Here is a 17,907-nt window from a genome sequence, read left to right as displayed (position 1 = left end):
CAGAGGCATCACATCAAAATCACAAGATGTCATAGTCCCATTGTATACGGCACTGGTCAGACCACACCTGGAGTACTGTGTGCAGTTCTGGAGGCCTCACTTCAAGAAGGACATCGATAAAATTGAAAGGGTACAGAGGAGAGCGACGAAGATGATCTGGGGCCAAGGGACCAAGCCCTATGAAGATAGGTTGAGGGACTTGGGAATGTTCAGCCTGGAGAAAAGGAGGTTGAGAGGGGACATGATAGCCCTCTTTAAGTATTTGAAAGGTTGTCACTTGGAGGAGGGCAGGATGCTGTTTCTGCTGGCTGCAGAGGAGAGGACACGCAGTAATGGGTTTAAACTTCAAGTACAACGATATAGGCTAGATATCAGGAAAAAGCTTTTCTCAGTCAGTCGTTCAGCAGTGGAATAGGCTGCCTAAGGAGGTGGTGAGTGCCCCCTCACTGGAAGTCTTCAAGCAAAGGTTGGATACACACTTTTCTTGGATGCTTAGGGCTAATCCTGCGTTGAGCAGGGGGTTGGACTAGATGGCCTGTATGGCCCCTTCCAACTCTATGATTCTATGATTCTATGATTCTATGATTCTAAAAAACCATTCAAAAAAAGGGAAAAAATTATAAAAAGAGAAGAAAAAAAGAAAGGAAAAAACCAGTCCTAAATTCCACAAAGGCACAACACCCAGTTAATTGACAATTAATTAAAAACCTTCAAAACATAGAAGTCAAAATTTGAACAGAAAGGGTGAACATAGAAATGTATGTAAAACAAGAAATAATAATCCAGACAGAGTCGGGCAGTGTTGAGGACAGCTAAAAAACCTTCCTCTTCATCGGACCTCACTGCAGCCGAAAAATAACAGATGGGAAGGGGAAACCAAGTGAAAATTATATTCCGAGCCCTGAAGGGATGGGCAAATTAAAATAAAATAGTAGAAGAGAAAGAGCCAAAGATTAGTTCAAAAAAGCAAAATAGCTAAACAAAACAAAATAAAAAAGCAGGAAAGTCAGACAGAACTTTATACAACTGAGAGGGGGCCTCTCATCAGCTGATGAAGCCTCTTCAGGGGGAAGATGACACCAGTGGTATGTGTGAAAAGGATCTAGGGGTCTTAGTAGACAATAGTCTGAACATGAGCCAGAATTACGACTTGGTGGCTAAAATGGTACATGGGATTTTGGGTAATATGATAGCCTTCTACAGATGCTTGAAGGGCTGAATTGTTTTCTGTTGCCCCAGAGGGCTGGACCAGAACCAGTGGGATGGAATCAATTCAAAAGAATTATTAGCTAAACATCCAGTTCCTCAGTGGAACAGGGGGTGGTGGGTTCTCCTTCTTTGGAAGATTTTAAGCAGAGGTTAGCTAGCCACCTCACAGAAATACTGATTCTATGAATTTAGGCAGATTGTAAGTAGGTGGGCAGAAGGGACTGTGTCTGTGCTTGGCATCTGTGGCCTTTTCTTGCATGCTCAGGGAAATGCTAATCGCCACTTTGGGGTCAGGAGGCAAATTTCTTCCAGGCCAGACTGGCCATGGATTCTGTTTTTTAATGCGGGACACATCTTCTGCTGTGCCTCATCACGGAAATGTAGATGGACATGACATCCATCATCTCGCCCAAAAAGTGGACCAGAAGATGAGGAGGGCCCAGCCACTGGCTGCGCCAGCCTCTGCAGCTTGGGCAGCTGCTGCACAAACTACAGGGACCGAGGCAGTGGTTGCCCCATCCCCGAGGTGTTTGCAGTGGCTTCACCAGCTCCGTGGCCCTGGGCTGCCACTGTGTGACCCGTGGGGGCTGAGGCAGCAGCAGAGGAGCAGATAAGCAGAATGGGGCCAGGAAGAAGGGAGTGTATGTGCGGGTGTTCGCATGCGCATGTGTACACGTGTTTTCTTGCTTGCTTGGAGGGAAGTTGGGAACCCAATTGGTAAAGGGGGAAATGGGGAGGGGGAAGAGGGAGAAGTCTATCTGTGTGTGTTTGCAAGTGAGGGAGGGGAGAGGAAGTCAGGAGGAGTTTGGGAAACCAACAGGTAAGGTGGGAAACGTGGGAGAGGGAGGAGTCTTTGTATTTCTCTGAGTGTGGGTTTGTGAGGGAGGGAAGGGGCCCTGACCAAGTTGCAGGTATGTGTCCCACATACCCTTTGAGAGTAAGACTGTTGGGGTCTGACAGGGGTTTTTTTGGGGGGGGGAGTATGTAGGCATGGAATTGGGGTCACTGTGAGTGGGCAGGTAGTTGTGATTTTCCTGTATTCTGTAGAGCAGGGGTAGTCAACCTGTGGTCCTCCAGATGTTCATGGACTACAATTCCCATGAGCCCCTGCCACCAAACACTGGCAGGAGCTCCTGGGAATTGTAGTCCATGAACATCTGGAGGACCACAGGTTGACTGCCCCTGTTGTAGAAGTTTGGACTAGATGACTCTGGACGTCCCTTCTAACTCTGTGATTCCAATTCCTGGCATCTTCAGCAAAAAAGGGGCCATGTGAGACTGCTCCTTGAGCCCTGGAGAGCTGGTGTCAATCCAAGTAGAGGAGAGGGCCTTTGATAGACCAAGGTCTGAGTCCATGAAAGGCAGGCTCTTGTGAAAGCTGCAGCCTTGCATAGCTGGGAGGTGCCACCGGAGAGGGGGAGATGGAGCTCAGTCAGAATTGCAACTGATCTTGAAACTACAGAGGTCAGATGGAGGAAAATGGCTGATTTGGAGGGGGAGAGTCTCTGGCCACTGAGTTACCGTCCCTCAGCAAACTACACTCAAATTGCCCTGAATTTTCTTACCTGGGGGCTGGCAGCCTTATTAAGCAGCACAATTGGTGAAATGCCTGGTTTTAGCAATGACAGAAGACCTCTCTAATGAGACTGAGGTGGGTGTTGATTCACTGTAAAGAAAATAAGGGAGGCTTTTGTGTTTCCTTTGGCAGTTGTGAACTTTCCTGTGGACGTTTGCCTTCCACGCTTGCCTAGATTTTGTCCAGTTCTTGGAATAGCTCCTGTATTTGCTTTGCTTGCAGGGGAGACAATTGCTCAGCTGACGGACATAGCAGCCTTGGATCATCCTGAATCTGATGGCCAGATAACCATTTTTACGGACAAAACTGGAGTGACAAAAGCTGCCCGGCTGCTGCTGTCTTCAGTGACAAAAGTATTGGTGATGGCTGACCGAATAGTGATTAAGCAGATTGTAACTTCTAGGAACAAGGTAATTTGGCTTGAGGGTTGTATAAAAGTGGCATTATTGCGTTAGGCCAGACTTTCCCAACGTCTTTAACACTGAGAAACCCCTGAAGCATTCTTCAGGCTTAGAGAAACCCCAGAAGTGGCCTTATTGTGGCTGGGAAGCATCGCTGTGTCATAGCTGCCCATCTGGGTCCCCTCCCCTCCCAGGCCCATCATTGACCGTTTTGAGAGAGGGGGGAAATGGATCGACATGACGATATACGGTCATATCACCTGATAAATGTTTAACAAATGTTTTTATTATTATTATTATTATTATTATTATTATTATTATTATTATTATTATTATTATTATTATTAGATTTATAGCCCGCCACTCCCTTGCGGCTCGTGGCGGGTAACAATATCACAAATCCCCATTAAAACCCCATAAAAACAATAATAACATTGCCAATATTGCCGGCATGACAAGAATGGCAGCTCAACTTCCCCCCCTCCCTCCCACTACTAGTGGGTGGAGAGGAGGTCCTGATGATGTTTTGCTTCGGGTCCAGAACCCGAGTCCCTGGGGGGGCATAGATCTAATATCAGCCCCGGCCTCAACCATAAACCTGGCGGAAGAGCTCCGTCTTGCAGGCCCTGCGGAACGTTGAAAGATTCCCGCAGGGCCCGCAGCTTTCCCGGGAGCTCATTCCACCAGGTCAGGTCAGGACCAAAAAGGTCCTGGCCCTGGTCGAGGCAAGGCGTGCTTCCCTAGGGCCGGGAACGACCAACAGGTTTTCACCCGCAGAGCGCAAGGCCCTGCGAGGGGCATAGGGCGATAGGCGGTCCCTCAGGTAATTAACTCCCACACATTCAGGAAATCCTTCCAGGACTGTTAAGAAACCCCAGAGTTCTCCTCCAGTGATAGAAGATACCTTTGGGTGTTTTTCAACCCACTCTTCATGAAGGCAGGTTCCTTTCTTCCCTCCCTGCTTCCTGTAGGGGGCGTCCCTTCTTGCCCAGTTATTTCCTGACTCTCAACAGGGAGAGTAGCTTTTTTAAAAAAGGCGGCAACCCTAAGAAGACAGATGGCAGCTATTTTCACCATGCATGCACGTATCCAGAAGAAGTGACCATCTCACCATCCACATGTGGTTCAATTCTTGAAGGGTGCTTCTCTAGTCTTGCCACCAGTGCAAGGCAGGTTCCCAGTCTAGAAGCTGAACATAGTGCAAATTGCCCTAACAAAGCCACCCTTAGAACCAATGGCAGAAGTTAGCCTGAAGTTTCTGAGGATGAAAACCTTGTTCTTGATTGCTGTCATGACAGCCAGAAGAATCTCAGCAATTGGGGCACTTTGAGCGAATCCCAAACGATGTATTTTTCTACCTAGTTAGTGAGCTACGTTTGCTCTATTTATACTTTTTCCCCTTTGGAAGCTTCTTCTTGCTGTTGGTGGTATTACAAGTTGTGTCTTGAGTATCCCATATAAAGTCTAAGGTTCCAAGACAGTCTAGAACTAGGCAAACAGACATACCCCCTACAGGAACGAAAAAAAGTAACCTGCCTCCCTGAAGAAAGAGGTGAAAAACACTCAAGGGTGTCTTCCTTTACTTCTGAGGAGAAGGACCCCTCACAGGTAAGCCACTGGTCATCTCACAGAACCCTGGTTGAGAGAGCCTGCTTTAGGTACCATCATGGCTGAACGAAACAGTAACCAAGCCCTTCTGGCTGCATTCCACTGCAGCACAGCATAAGATTGAAGAAGAGTTGGTTCTTATATGCTGCTTTTCTCTACCTGAAGGAGTCTCAAAGCGGCTTACAGTCGCCTTCCCTTTCCTCTCCCCACAGCAGACACCCTGTGAGGGAGGGGAGGCTGAGAGAGCCCTGATATTACTGAAAAATAATCGGTTCTTATATGCGGCTTTTCTGTACCCAAAGTAGTCTCAAAGTGGCTTCCAGTCACCTTCCCTTTCCTCACAACAGACACCCTGTGAGGGTGGTGTGGCTGAGAGAGCCCTGATATTAAGAAGAATTAGTTCTTATACGCCACTTTTCTCTACCCAAAGGAGTCTCCAAGAGGCTGACAACCACCCTCCCTTTCCTCTCTCCACAACAGACACCCTGTGAGGGAGGGGAGGCTGAGAGAGCCCTGATATTCTTGCTCAGTCAGAACAGTTTTATCAGTGTTGTGGTGAGCCCAAGGCCACCCAATTAAACGCGGCACATCAGATTAGAAGCCAATGCTCCTAACCACTAACCACTACAGCAAACATTTTCCGCACTCTCTTTATAAATGCATTGTTTATCACTTACTTGATGATCTATTTTACAGGTACTTTTAACAATGGAACAGCTAGAGAAAGTTAGTACTTTTCAGGAATTTGTGCAGATATTCAGCCAGTTTGGAAATGAAATGGTGGAATTTGCTCATTTAACTGGAGATCGACAGAATGTAAGTACTCCTCAAAAATAAAATCTCTCTTTTAAAATGTTTTAATTAATACTGTACAAGATACAAGATACAAAAGCCTTTATTGGCATAAAGAACAATACAGGTAAGGAGATACAAAATGGTACAATTATAAGAATCAGACAGAGTTACTCAATTTTGTTGAAAACAAGGAGTAAACCAGAAATAGTTTGAGTTTGTTTTAATGTTTCAGCTCTCATAAACCATATTATGTTCTCAGAGAGACAAAACCTAGTGGTCATGGGAGATTTCAGTTATGCAGATATCTGTTACAAGACCAGCTCTGCTAAAAATGAAAAGTCCAATAAACTCTTAACTTCTCTTGCTGACAGCTTCATTTCCAAGAAAGTGGAAGGGGCAACCAGGGGGTCTGCTGTTTTAGAGTTGATTCTTACTGATAGAGAAAAACTGGCTGATGAGGTAAACGTTGTGGGTGTACTTGGTAGTAGTGACCATGTGATTTTGGACTTTAAGATTTTGGGGAAGAGAAAAACTGTACTTAGTAAACTTAAAGTTATGTTGAGTAGAATCCCGTGGTCAGAAAAACTTAAGGAGATGGAAGTCTAAGAATGTTGTGAGTTTCTCAGAAGTGAAATACTGACGGCACAATCACAGACAATTCCCATGAGAAGGAAAACTGGGAGGAACCTAAAGAAACCCGGATGGCTCCAGAAACAGCTTTCAAAAGAACTGAATAATAAAACAGACTCATTTAGGAAATGGAAGGAGGACCTGATAGCCAAGGAGGAATATAAAGAAACAGGGAGTGTGTTAGGAAAGCTAAAGCTCAGTATGAGTTTAGGTTACCAACAAATGCTAAAAAAAACAAGGGTTCTTTAGTGATATTGAAAGTAAGAAAAAGAATAGGGACATGACAGGAAAAAAAGAAAGCTGTAAGAGCTGATGAAGAGATGGCAATTCCCACTTCTCCTCAGCCGTCTCTTGAGGGAAATTGTGCTCAACGTGGCAAAATCATTTCATGTGATGAGGGAGGGGAGTTCTGGCCTAGGATCAATGTAAGGATAGTCCATAAACACCTATTTTCTTTAAATGAAGCCAGATCTTCTGGGCAAGATGAATTGCATCCAAGGATACTTTAAAAAACTTGCAGATGTAATTTCTGAGCCTCTGTCCATTCTGTTTTATGATTCTTGGAGAAGAAAGGAAGTGCCAGAAAACTTGAGGCGGGTAAATGTTGTCCCCATCTTCAAGAAGGGAAAAAAGGGGAATCTAGGTAACTACTAACCCATAGGCTTGACGTAAATAGCTAGCAAAATTTTAGAACAAATCATCAAACAGTTGTTCCTTGAGCAGCTAGAGTAGGTGGCTGTAAATACTAAGAGTCAGCATGGCTTTCTCGAAGAACAAGTCATGTCAGACTAACATCTCTTTTTTTGAGAAAGTTACTACCTTGATAGATCATGGTAATGCTGTGGACATTGTTTACTTTTATTTCAGCAGGGCTTTTGATAAGGTTCTGCATGATATTCTTATTGGTAAAATGCGGTATGGATCCTATTACTGTTAGGTGGATTGAGAACTAGTTGACAGATTGCACCCGAATGGTTGGTCATCTTCTTGGAGAGGAGCGACGAATGAAATCTCCCAGGGATCTGTCCTTGGCCCTGTGTTATTCAACATATTCATAAATGATTTGAATGAAGGAATAGAAGGGGTACTTATTAAATTGACAGATGATATTAAACTGAGAGGGGTAGCAAACACACCAGAAGACAGAATCATGATACAGGATGATCTTGACAGGCTGGAAAACTGAATTTTCATAGTGAAAAATATAAAGTTTAGGTACGAAAAATCAAATGTATCACTATTGGATGGGTGAGACTTATCTTGGCAGTAGTATGCATCAAAAGGATCTGGGGGTCCTCAGTTAGGTGCCTCCTGTTAGTTATGCTTTAACTGAGGAGGTGTAAATGTAACTAACGAAGACCTTATTTTACAAACTAATGAAGACTCTATTTTATCATTTTTTGTATTTAATAATGTACACTTATATAGCTTACAACCTTAACAACCTATATATATATATATATATATATATATATTTCTTTTTCCGTACAACTAAGTAGGCTTTTATTCTTTCGTTTTCTTTTCCCTAGTGGAAATGTGGATGGCTCTAAGACCACATTAAGTACAAATCGTTTATGATTGTTAAAAGTGTTAAAAACTATGCAAACAAATGTTGAAACGATGGTAACAAAGTAGACTTCTCTTTTAAAATGTGGTGGAAACGTGAAAAAGTTTATAAGCTTTGGGTAAAAGTCCATAATATTGTAGCCATGTGGAGTCTTATAATCTTAAATGAAGAGAAGAGGCCTTTCAAGAACAATGGGGCCCTTATCTGATTTGCCTAAGAAAATAAGTTAAAAGGGGATTGAAACGGGGTATCAAGCGCATCAAACGAAGAGCATAATCTTTTTCTTTCTGTATCAATAATGTAGATTATTTGCATTGTATTATCTTTAAATATTACAAAAGGGGATTGAAACAGGGGACTAAATGTATCCAATGAAGAGCATAACCTTTCTTTTTCTGTATTAACAATGTAGATTGCCTGTATTTCACTATCTTTAATCTTGGAAAACAAAAATAAAAATCTTATTAAAAAAAAAAAAGAAGCATTTTCAGTTCACCTACCCCATTCCAAAATAAAACAATTCATCATTCTCTGGAAAAAAAAAAAAAAAGGATCTGGGGGTCAGACATGAGCCAGCAGTGTGACTTGGTGGCTAAAAAGGCCAACAGGATTTGGGGCTGTATTAAAAGAAGTATAGTATCCAGATCATGTGAGATGATGTTACCACTCTACTCTGCTCAGGTTAGACCTCACCTGGGAGTACTGTGTTCAATGTTCGGCACCACAACTGAAGAAAGATGTAGAGAAACTGGATCATGTCCACAGGAGGGCAACAAAGATGGTGTGGGGTTTGGAGACCAAATCGTATGAGGAAAGGTTGAGCAAGCTTGGTCTTTTTAGCCTGAAGAGAAGGCAACCTAAGAGGTGCTATAGAATCATAGAATAATAGAGTTGGAAAGTACCTCCTAGGTCATCCAGTCCAACCCCCTGCACTATGCAGGACACTCACAACTCGTCCACTGTAACCTGCCACCCCCTTGAGTCTTCACAGAATCAGCCTCTCCATCAGATGGCTATCTAACCTCTGTTTTAAAATTTCCAAAAATGGAGAACCCACCACCTCCCGAGGAAGCCTGTTCCACTGAGAAACTGCTCTGTCAGAAACTTCTTCCTGGTGTTTAGACAGAATTTCTTTTGAATTAATTTCATTTTATTGGTTCTGGCCCGTCCCTCCGGGGCAAGAGAGAACAAGAAGATGGTTATCAGATCCCCTCTCAGTTGTCTCCTCTCTAGGCTAAACAGACCAAGCTCGCCCAACATTTCCTCAGATGTCTTGGTCTTCAAACCCCTCACCATTTTTGTTGCCATCCTCTGGACATGCTTCAGTTTGTCTACATCCCTCTTCAATGGTGGCGCCCAGAACTGAACACAGTACTCCAAGTGAGGCTGAACCAGAGCAGGATAATGCGGTACCATCACCTCCCGTGATCTGGACACGATACTCCATTTGATACAGCCCAAAATCCTATTTGCCTTTTTAGCCACTGAGTCACACTGCTGACTCATGTTCAATGTATGGTCTACTAAGACTCCTAGATCCTTTTCGCACATGCTACTGCCAATACAAGTCTCCCCCATCTTATATTGATGTATTTGGTTTTTCCTACCTAAATGCAGAACTTTACATTTATCTTATGTTGTGCTTCCTACCCCTCCCAATTTAGTATCATCTGCAGATTTAATAAGTATCTCCTTTAATCCCTTATCCAAATCCTTAACACTATTTTGCTCCCTTATATATTTGGGAAACAGCCTCCTGGGGGGAGATTGTCCAGGGCTTTGTCCGTCCAGGGCCACCCTGATTGGCCCTCCCCCTCCAGTTCCCGCCCTCCCTCCTTGCCTGCTAGAAGCCTTGTGGCTACGGACTCCATTGTCGCCCACGAGGAGAGAGCCAGCAACAGGGCTTTGCGGCCTGCAGGTATGCTCCTGCTGGGAGGGTGCCGGGGGGGGGGAGTTTGCAACATCCCGCAAAGCCCTGTTGTCGGCGCCACCGGGAGGGGGAGGACCTGCCCACTCCCTTTAGCCCATTTTTAAAATGGGCTTTGATACTAGTCATTTATAAATACACTGAACAACACAGGCCCCAAGTCAGATCCCTGGGGAATTCCACTTGTCACTCATTTCCAAGAGGATGCTGAACCATTAACATATACCCTCTGAGTATGATCTGTCATCCAGTTATTAATCCACCTGACAGAATTAGGATCCATACCATATTTTACCAACTTGTCAACAAGAATATCATGTGGAACCTTATCAAAAGCTTTACTGAAATCTAGATAAACTATATCCACGGCATTCCCCTGATCCAGCAAGGTAGGCACTTTCTCAAAAAAAGAGATAAGGTTGGTCTGACATGACTTGCTATTGCGAAACCCGTGCTGAGTCTTAGAAATCACAGCTCTCAGTTCCAGCTGCTCAAGGACCGAGTGTTGATGATTTTTTCCAAAATTTTGCCAGCTACAGATGTCAAGCTGACAGATCGATAGTTACTCAGATCTTCTTTTTTCCCTTTCGTGAAGATGGGGACAACATTTGCCCATCTCCAATCCTCTGGCACCTCACCTGTTCTCCAAGAAGTGTTAAAAATAATGGACAGAGGTTCAGAGATGACATCTGCAAGTTCTTTCAGTACCCTTGAATGCAGTTCATCTGGCCCAGAAGACTGTTTTATTTAAAGAAACTAGGTGTTTGTGGACGTCACCCCACAATGATCCTAGGCAACCATTCCCGTCCCCCATGTTGTATTATGTTTTTGCTACATTGAGCACTATTTCCCTTACAAGAGAAAGCTGAGGAGAGATAGGAGTTTAGCAGTTCAGCCCTCTCTTCATCATCATTTGTTATAATTGCATTTTCTTGTCCTCACAGTGGTCCTACCACGTCCCTACTCTTTTTCTTACTTGAAATATAACTAAAGAAGCCTTTTTTGCTATGTTTAGCAATTCTTGCTAGCCTAAGCTCACATTGAGCTTTAGGTTTTCTAACACTTTCCATACAATTATTGGTTATTTGTTTATACTCACCTTTGGTAATAAGGCCTTCCTTCCATTTCCTAAATGACTCTTTTTTATTCCTCAAATCATTTGACAACTGCTTATGGAGCCAGCTTGGCTTCCTTAGCTCCTTCCACTTTTTATTCTCAAGGGAACTGTTTGTGGTTGAGCCTTCAGTATTTCACTTTTAGGAAACTCCCAGCCCTCTTGGACGCCCATCTCTTTCTTTTTGACCATGGGACTCTACCCAACATATCTTTACATCTGTTAAAATAGGCTTTCTTGAAGTCCAGTCTATACGTGTGACTATGTAAAGGTTTTCTCTTTCCCACAATTGCGAATTCCAAAATCACATGGTCACTACTACCAAGTGTGCCCACTACTTCCACCTCCTCTGCCAGTTCTTCCCTGTTTATGAGAATCAAGTCTAAAATAGCAGACCCCCTAGTTCCCCTCTCTACTTTATGGGAAACTAGGGGCAAAGCCTGTTGTATCCAAGAATACAACGAGCGCTAGAGCTTGGCAGTGGGAAGAGGAAGGGGAGGAGTTGTCCAGTCTGTAAGGGCATGGGGCTGAATGTGTGTGTTGTGTGGGAGGTTGTGGTGGCAAATGAGGGCATGGGTGTGGAGATATGGGTGTCAAGAACCTGTGGTGTGGAATGTTCATTGAGTGTGGGAGAGGACTGACCTTTGGGAATTGTGGCATAGTGGTTACAGATGAGCTTTCCAGAGCCATGTCTTCAGATATGTGAAGGGAAAATCAGACTGGAGACTCTTCTTAGGGGAAGATTACGTGGCAACCAATTCCTCCCAGTTCTGTGTCATTTCCCTTCTTGTGTGAATTAGGCCACAGACACCGAAATGCCCCTCTGGCCTAATACACATAGGGTAGTCACAGTACACAGGTGTCCACCCTGTTCCTTCTGTCTCCCATATTTTCACTGTTGGTAAAATGTTATGTGCCCACATGCTTCTTTCATGGTTGCTCCTTAGAAGAACGGATTTTTGTACCCTATTGCTTACTACTCAAAGGAGTCTCAAAGTGGTTTACAAACACCTTTTCCCTTCGTCTCCCCACAATAGTCAACCTGTGAGGTATGTGGGGCTGTGAGAGGTCTGAGAGAACTGGGAATGGGCTGTAGTGACCCAGCAGGCCTCAGATGTCTCAAAGCATTTTCCAATCGTCTTCCCTTCCTCTCCCCATAGCAGACTCCCCATGAGGGAGGTGGGGTAGAGAGCCTCACAGGCAACCCCAAGAGGAAGACTCTCTGTGCACAATAGTCTTGACCTTAGTAAGGTTTTTTTATACTGTTTTTTTATTTGCCAGGCCAAGGTTGAAAAAGTCATTTGCTTGTTCACTATTTACAGTTTCAGGCTGTAAATATTTATTTAGATCTTCCTGCACTTTCCAGACTCACAGGACTGATGCTGGTCTGCCTGACTGCACCCCAGAATACAAACAGTTGCTGGTAAGGGCTGGCCATAGACCACAGCCCAGGAGAGACACACCTGCACCACTCCCTCCCAACTGCAGGCAAAAATGGCTGCTTTGAAGGCTGGACTTTGAGGCATTGTATGATTTTGAAGTCCTACCTCCAAATCTCCAGGAATATTTTCAACCCAGGGGTAGCCAACCTCCAGGTGTGGCCTGGAGAGCTCCTGGAATTACAGCTCACCTGCAGAGTATAAAGATCAGCTCCCCAGGCAGAAAGGGCTACTTTGGACAGGGTTGTGGTAGAGAAGAAACATTTAAGGCCTCCCACATAGGTTGTTGTTGAATTGAAAGACTTGAGGCCTACTGCACAGGGTTGTTGTGCAGATGAAACAGGAGACAAAAGAGCTTCTTCTTCTGCAGAATAACGCTGTGCAGTGGCTTCAAATCTGCAGAGAGTTGCAAAGAAGAAAGACACATGGCTTGGCTGTGTCTAACCCCCGGCCAAAGCAGTATTTTGAGAAGGGGCTTTTCTGTGGCCTCCCTGTGAGCCAGCTGTTTGGAAGAAGGGGGAATTCTCCCATCCCCCTCAAAAGGAAGGCCCTTAGGCTCCCCTGCGTTGCTCTCTGAAGGAAAAGGCCTCCCTCCCCTCAGTCAGGGCCTGTCAGCGGCTCCTTTGCAGCAGGCCTGAAGGGAGGGAGGGGAGGGAGCGCACTCTGCAGCCTCCTGCCAGCTCTGTCAGGGTTCGGAGGCCATTTGCAGTTGGACATGGCAGTTAGGACAGCCTTGGGGCAAAAAGGGCTGGCACAGCCTGTCTAGGCCTCTGTTCTCAGCCCCCTTGGCAGCCCTGCTGACCTCCTCTCCCTTTGGTGGTCAGGAGCAGACTGGCAGCCATTTCTCCAGATTGCCCCTGGCTGGATGGAATTTTGGTCTGTCCTGGTGAAGGGCTTTGCGCCTTCCGATTGGCCCCTCCGCTTGTCAGTCTGGGGCCAAGGGGCCAATTGTTGCCCCCCCATCACGGACTGAGCCCACCCCAACACCCCTTACTGTTTTATTAAGAAGACACAGATGAAGCTGTTTGCAAGACGAGTTAAGAATTTAACGGAGTTTGCATTTTTAGCAGAGTTGGTCTTCCAATAGATATCTGAGTAATTGAAATCACCCATGACCTCTGTTTCCCCTCTCTTTGAAAATTGTGTAATTTGGTCTAGCAGTATCTCATTTAAATCCTCTGACTGGCGTGGTGGTCTATAGCAAACCCCCACAATAATACCACTCTCATTTCCTATTCCTTTTGTATTTACCCAAATACACTCAACTGAACTTCCATGCTCAGGCACCTGTATTTCTTCACAAATCTAAAGAGTCTTAACATGTATTGCTACACCTCTCTTCTTTTCTTGTCTGTCTCTTTTGAATAGATTGTACTCCTCGGTTCTAGTATTCCAGTTGTGAGTCTTATCGCACCAAGTTCCTGTGATTCCTATTAGGTCATAGCCCCCTTCCTCTATTAGGAGTACTAGTTTCTCCTGCTTGTTTCCCATACTCTGTCCATACTCTATGATCACCATCTTCAAATACTTGAAGGGCTGTCGTATAGGAGATGGAGCAGAGTAGCTTTTTGTTGCCCCCGATAGTCAGATCAGACCCAATGTGTTGAAATTAATTCAAAAGAATTTTCAACTAAACAACCAAAGTGGTTCCTGACAGAATGGTTTCTTAGTGGAACACATTTCCAACTTCATTGGAGGTTTTGTATTAGAGGCTAGATAGTCATCTGACAGGAATGCTGATTTTATGACCTTAGTCAGTGTGAATGGGTGGGCAGGAAGGGATGTGCCAGTTTTTGTCTTTTGTGGCCCTTCCTTGCATGCCCAGGGAGTTGCTGATCACCGCTGTGGGATGGAAGGTGAATTTCCTCCAGGCCAGGCTGGATTCTGGAGATTTTTGTTGTGTTTGGGGGGAATTACCTTGGCATGAAATTGGAGTCACTGTGGGTGGGCAGGTAGTCGTGAGTTCCTGAATTTTCCAGCAGGTTGTACTAGATGACCCTGGAGATCCCTTCCCACTCTATGATTCTATGATTCTATAAGGTCTAAACTTAATGAAAATATGGAGCCTCTTAAAACGTAACTGATCATCCTATTATTCAGATATTAAATCCTGCTTTTTTAAAAATGAAAACAAAATGTGGGGAAAATATTTCCAGCAGTGATTCATGTGTCAGATCCAAAGTCCTGAGACCCAGAAGCCAGATTTCCATGTCTTTCCCCCTCCTGCTGGGGCCCACTGAGCCCAGGCCGTTCTTCGAGGAGGGGAGGGTGTCAAGCGATCCTCAGTGAACTAAGTGGCCTGCGCTGGGAGGGGGAGGGCAGGGAATGTCTTCCTCCGTTCCTCCGCCACACACTAGAGTTGGTTAAGAGCCTCTTGTGGCGCAGGGTGGTAAGGCAGTTGGCATACTGTCTGAAGCTCTGACCATGAGGCTGGGAGTTCAATCCCAGCAGCCGGCTCAAGGTTGAGTCAGCCTTCCATCCTTTCGAGGTTGGTGAAAGGAGTACCCAGCTTGCTGGGGGGGGGGGGGGTAAATGGTGATGACTGGGGCAGGGAATGGCTGAATGCTGGCAGAATGGCCACTAGTTGGGGCTACTGAGTACCAAGCCCATGCAAGGCATCCATCCGCTAGGGTCAAGAGGGCTTTTATGCCTGTGTGATGTCTCTGCAATGGGCTTAGTACTATTTATTTATCTGCGTATTTTTTATAGTCCACCTTTCTCACTGATACCTATATGTAGTTATGACTCCATCTACTAATTAAAGAACATGGATATATATATATTTTTTTTCCATCTGATGGAGACCTCTCCTCTGCCCAGGAAGACCGACCAGCTTCCTTGTGGGTATTATTTGCATTTATAATAACACAGGAACAGGACTGGGCAGAATTGCTTATATGAAGAAGCACCCAAATAGAAATGGGCACGAGAAGGAGGCATGTTCTGATGCTGATCCCAGTGATCAAAAACCTGTCATCACTGTAAACTATAAAAAGTGATCCCTAAGTCCCCTAAAAATAAATGATGTATCATATTTTATAGGATAGTAAAATATGAAGTTAAACATTTAAGAACGTTTAGATAACATCTGCAGCTATATAAAAGTTGTCTTCCATTCTAACTCAAGCATTTGTGTGACTATGGTAGCCAATAAGCCTGGACTTTTAATTTAGACATAACTAAATAATAAATGGAAAAATGATTTAAATGTATTATGTAAATTGTTGCCTATGCTTACTGCCTTAAATCATGAGTTAAATCAGCTCATGCCCCAGACCTGTCTGCCTTCTGAAACTGAAAAATTCCCCTTTGACATTCTGTACTTTTTGGTGTATAGATTTTGCTGCCCAGATTTTGCAAATCAGTTTGCATGCTAGACAGCTGAATTGCCTTCCAGCAAGAACATTTCTTTTTTGTTTCCTCAGGATCTGAAGGATGAAAAGAAAAAGGCTAAAATGGCAGCTGCTCGCACCGTCCTCGAGAAATGCACCATGATGCTTCTCACGGCTTCCAAGGTAACAATTTCCTTCTTCTTGCCTTTGTTGAAGCCCAGATTGGAGAGCTGCGGTCAGGAGCCTCCTTCGATCCTGCAACATGCAGGGAAGAAATTGGCTGGAACTACTTCAGTGCAATGCAGAAGGAGCCGGGCGGGCTGGGCAGAGGGCAGCGGTAGAAAGGTGGACAGTTTACGGGACCAAGAATTGGCCTGGTTCACTTGAGGCAGGTGAGCATTTGTCTCAGCAGACTGCCTAGAGGCATCTGGATAACTTAAAAAAATTATTTCCAAGACCTGTCTTAGGCACCCAGATTGTGAATCCGCCCGCGTCAACAAAGGAGCAGTCTTCCACCGAATGCGACTTGCCTTGGAGCGAGTAATAGTGATTGTAACAGACTCCTGTCCTAGTGGACAGCAGGAACCCGTGCCCATGAGCATCTATGCTGGCATTAAGGAGTTCAAGGTGAGGATTGCATAATTATTTGTTGCTTTGGAGAGAGTGTCTTGAAACCTAGGAGGGATTCACAGGGATGCTTGGGAAAAGCTTTGATACCCAGGAGTCTTGGGGAATGGGGTTTGCAGGTTATCTAATGTGTGGATTAGGCAACTTCCTACCCAGAGAAGTTCAGAACTGCCAGATCTCACCCCATGGGGGGTAGCATGGTATAATAGGCCAGCTTCTGCAGGGGTTCCTCCCAACCTTTTAGCACAACCTTTTAGGGGAAGGAGGGAGGTGCCTGGGGATGATGTCAGCTTCAGAAGCTCAGCAATTCCTGGAGGCATCAAGCTGAGGAGACAGGCGGGGAGGCAGTGGGGAGCTCACCTTCTGGATAGTGGCAGGGACCTGAGCTATCTGGATATTCAAGGGCCAGATAACAAAGCTTTTGCTCTGATCGGCACTGAAGGTCAATGGGATTTTCAAGTGCCCTCCAGATTATTATCATGGTTTTCGCCATTTCACCGATGGCTCCCCCCCCCCCGGGCTTCTTGTACATCATTGACCTCCTCCTTCTCCACCCCCCCTTAACAATGGGGGTAGGAAGGGGATCTTTTTTGCTGCCACCATGTTGTGATGGATTTTAAGTCTTTTAATGGGAGTTTTAAACTTTTAAGACATTATGACCCGCCACCAGCCGCTTAGGGAGTGGCGGGAAATAAATTGATAGATAGATAGATAGATAGATAGATAGATAGATAGATAGATAGATAGATAGATAGATAGATAGATAGATAGATAGATAGATAGATAGATACATACATACATACATACATACATACATACATACATACATACATACATACATACATACATACATACATACATACATACATTTGCTCATATTGCAGCCTGTTTCAGAGATGTAAACTAAAAATATTATATAGTCTTGATGTGGGTGGCTGAAAGTAGCCATTAACAAATGCCTGCACAGAGTCAAATTTCGGATTCTTGGTCCTTCAAATCGTTGATGCTAGCAGAGAAAATGAAGCTGACAGAACAATATTTAGAAAATGGGGGATACTGAACTTCTAATGCTCATTCTGTTGGGCACATCCATATATTTAAGGAATTAGATGTGTAGGTCTCTGGTTTATGGATACCTGGTAGTAGGTATAAAGGGGCAATGAATCTCTACCTGTCACATTAATGTTTATTTTTTGACATAGATTCATAGAGATAGAAGGTACCTCCAAGGTCATCTAGTCTCCCCCACACACAATACAGGAAGTCAAAATTACCTGCCTTCCCACAGTGACCCACAATTTCATGCTCAAGTGATTCCTCTACCCATGAAAAATTTCCAGAATCCAGTCTGGCATGGAGGAAATTCACTTAGCATCCCACATTGGCGATCAGCAATTCCCTGGCTATGCAAGGAAGGGGCACAAGAGACAAACACTGGCATGTCCCTTCCTTCCTACCCACTCACAGTCTGACAAAGTTCATAAAATTGGCATTTCTGTTAGAAGCCCGCTGCTTCTATGTAAGGGGAGATGGCGGCCCAGGGTCCAGCGCACGTGTGGCAGCCCCAGTGCAAACTTGCATGTGCGGACTGCAGTCCGCGCGTGTGCGTTTGTGCTGCTGGCATGCCGGCGGCCGCGGCTCCCACTCCCCACCCCTCCAGGCCGCCAGCAAATCGGCCGCCA

The 17,907-nt window shown here is 44.8% G+C and overlaps 1 protein-coding gene across 7 annotated transcripts in view; it reads left to right on the top strand.

The window, feature by feature from the left end:
* CTNNAL1 (catenin alpha like 1) overlaps positions 1-17,907 on the top strand; it is a 106,665-nt gene that overhangs the window by 10,433 nt on the left and 78,325 nt on the right. For all 7 annotated transcript variants that reach the window (XM_077310393.1, XM_077310389.1, XM_077310387.1 and 4 more), the window contains 4 exons: positions 3,008-3,195; positions 5,491-5,610; positions 15,692-15,781; positions 16,055-16,225. In XM_077310393.1, coding sequence (XP_077166508.1) covers positions 3,008-3,195; positions 5,491-5,610; positions 15,692-15,781; positions 16,055-16,225 — 569 coding nt within the window. The remainder of the gene's footprint in view (positions 1-3,007; positions 3,196-5,490; positions 5,611-15,691; positions 15,782-16,054; positions 16,226-17,907) is intronic.

The sequence above is a fragment of the Paroedura picta genome, chromosome 14, assembly GCF_049243985.1.
Source record: "Paroedura picta isolate Pp20150507F chromosome 14, Ppicta_v3.0, whole genome shotgun sequence".
Taxonomy (NCBI): domain Eukaryota; kingdom Metazoa; phylum Chordata; class Lepidosauria; order Squamata; family Gekkonidae; genus Paroedura; species Paroedura picta.
The sequence above is the reverse complement of the archived record's forward strand: the minus strand, read 5'-3'. Positions and strand labels throughout refer to the sequence as shown.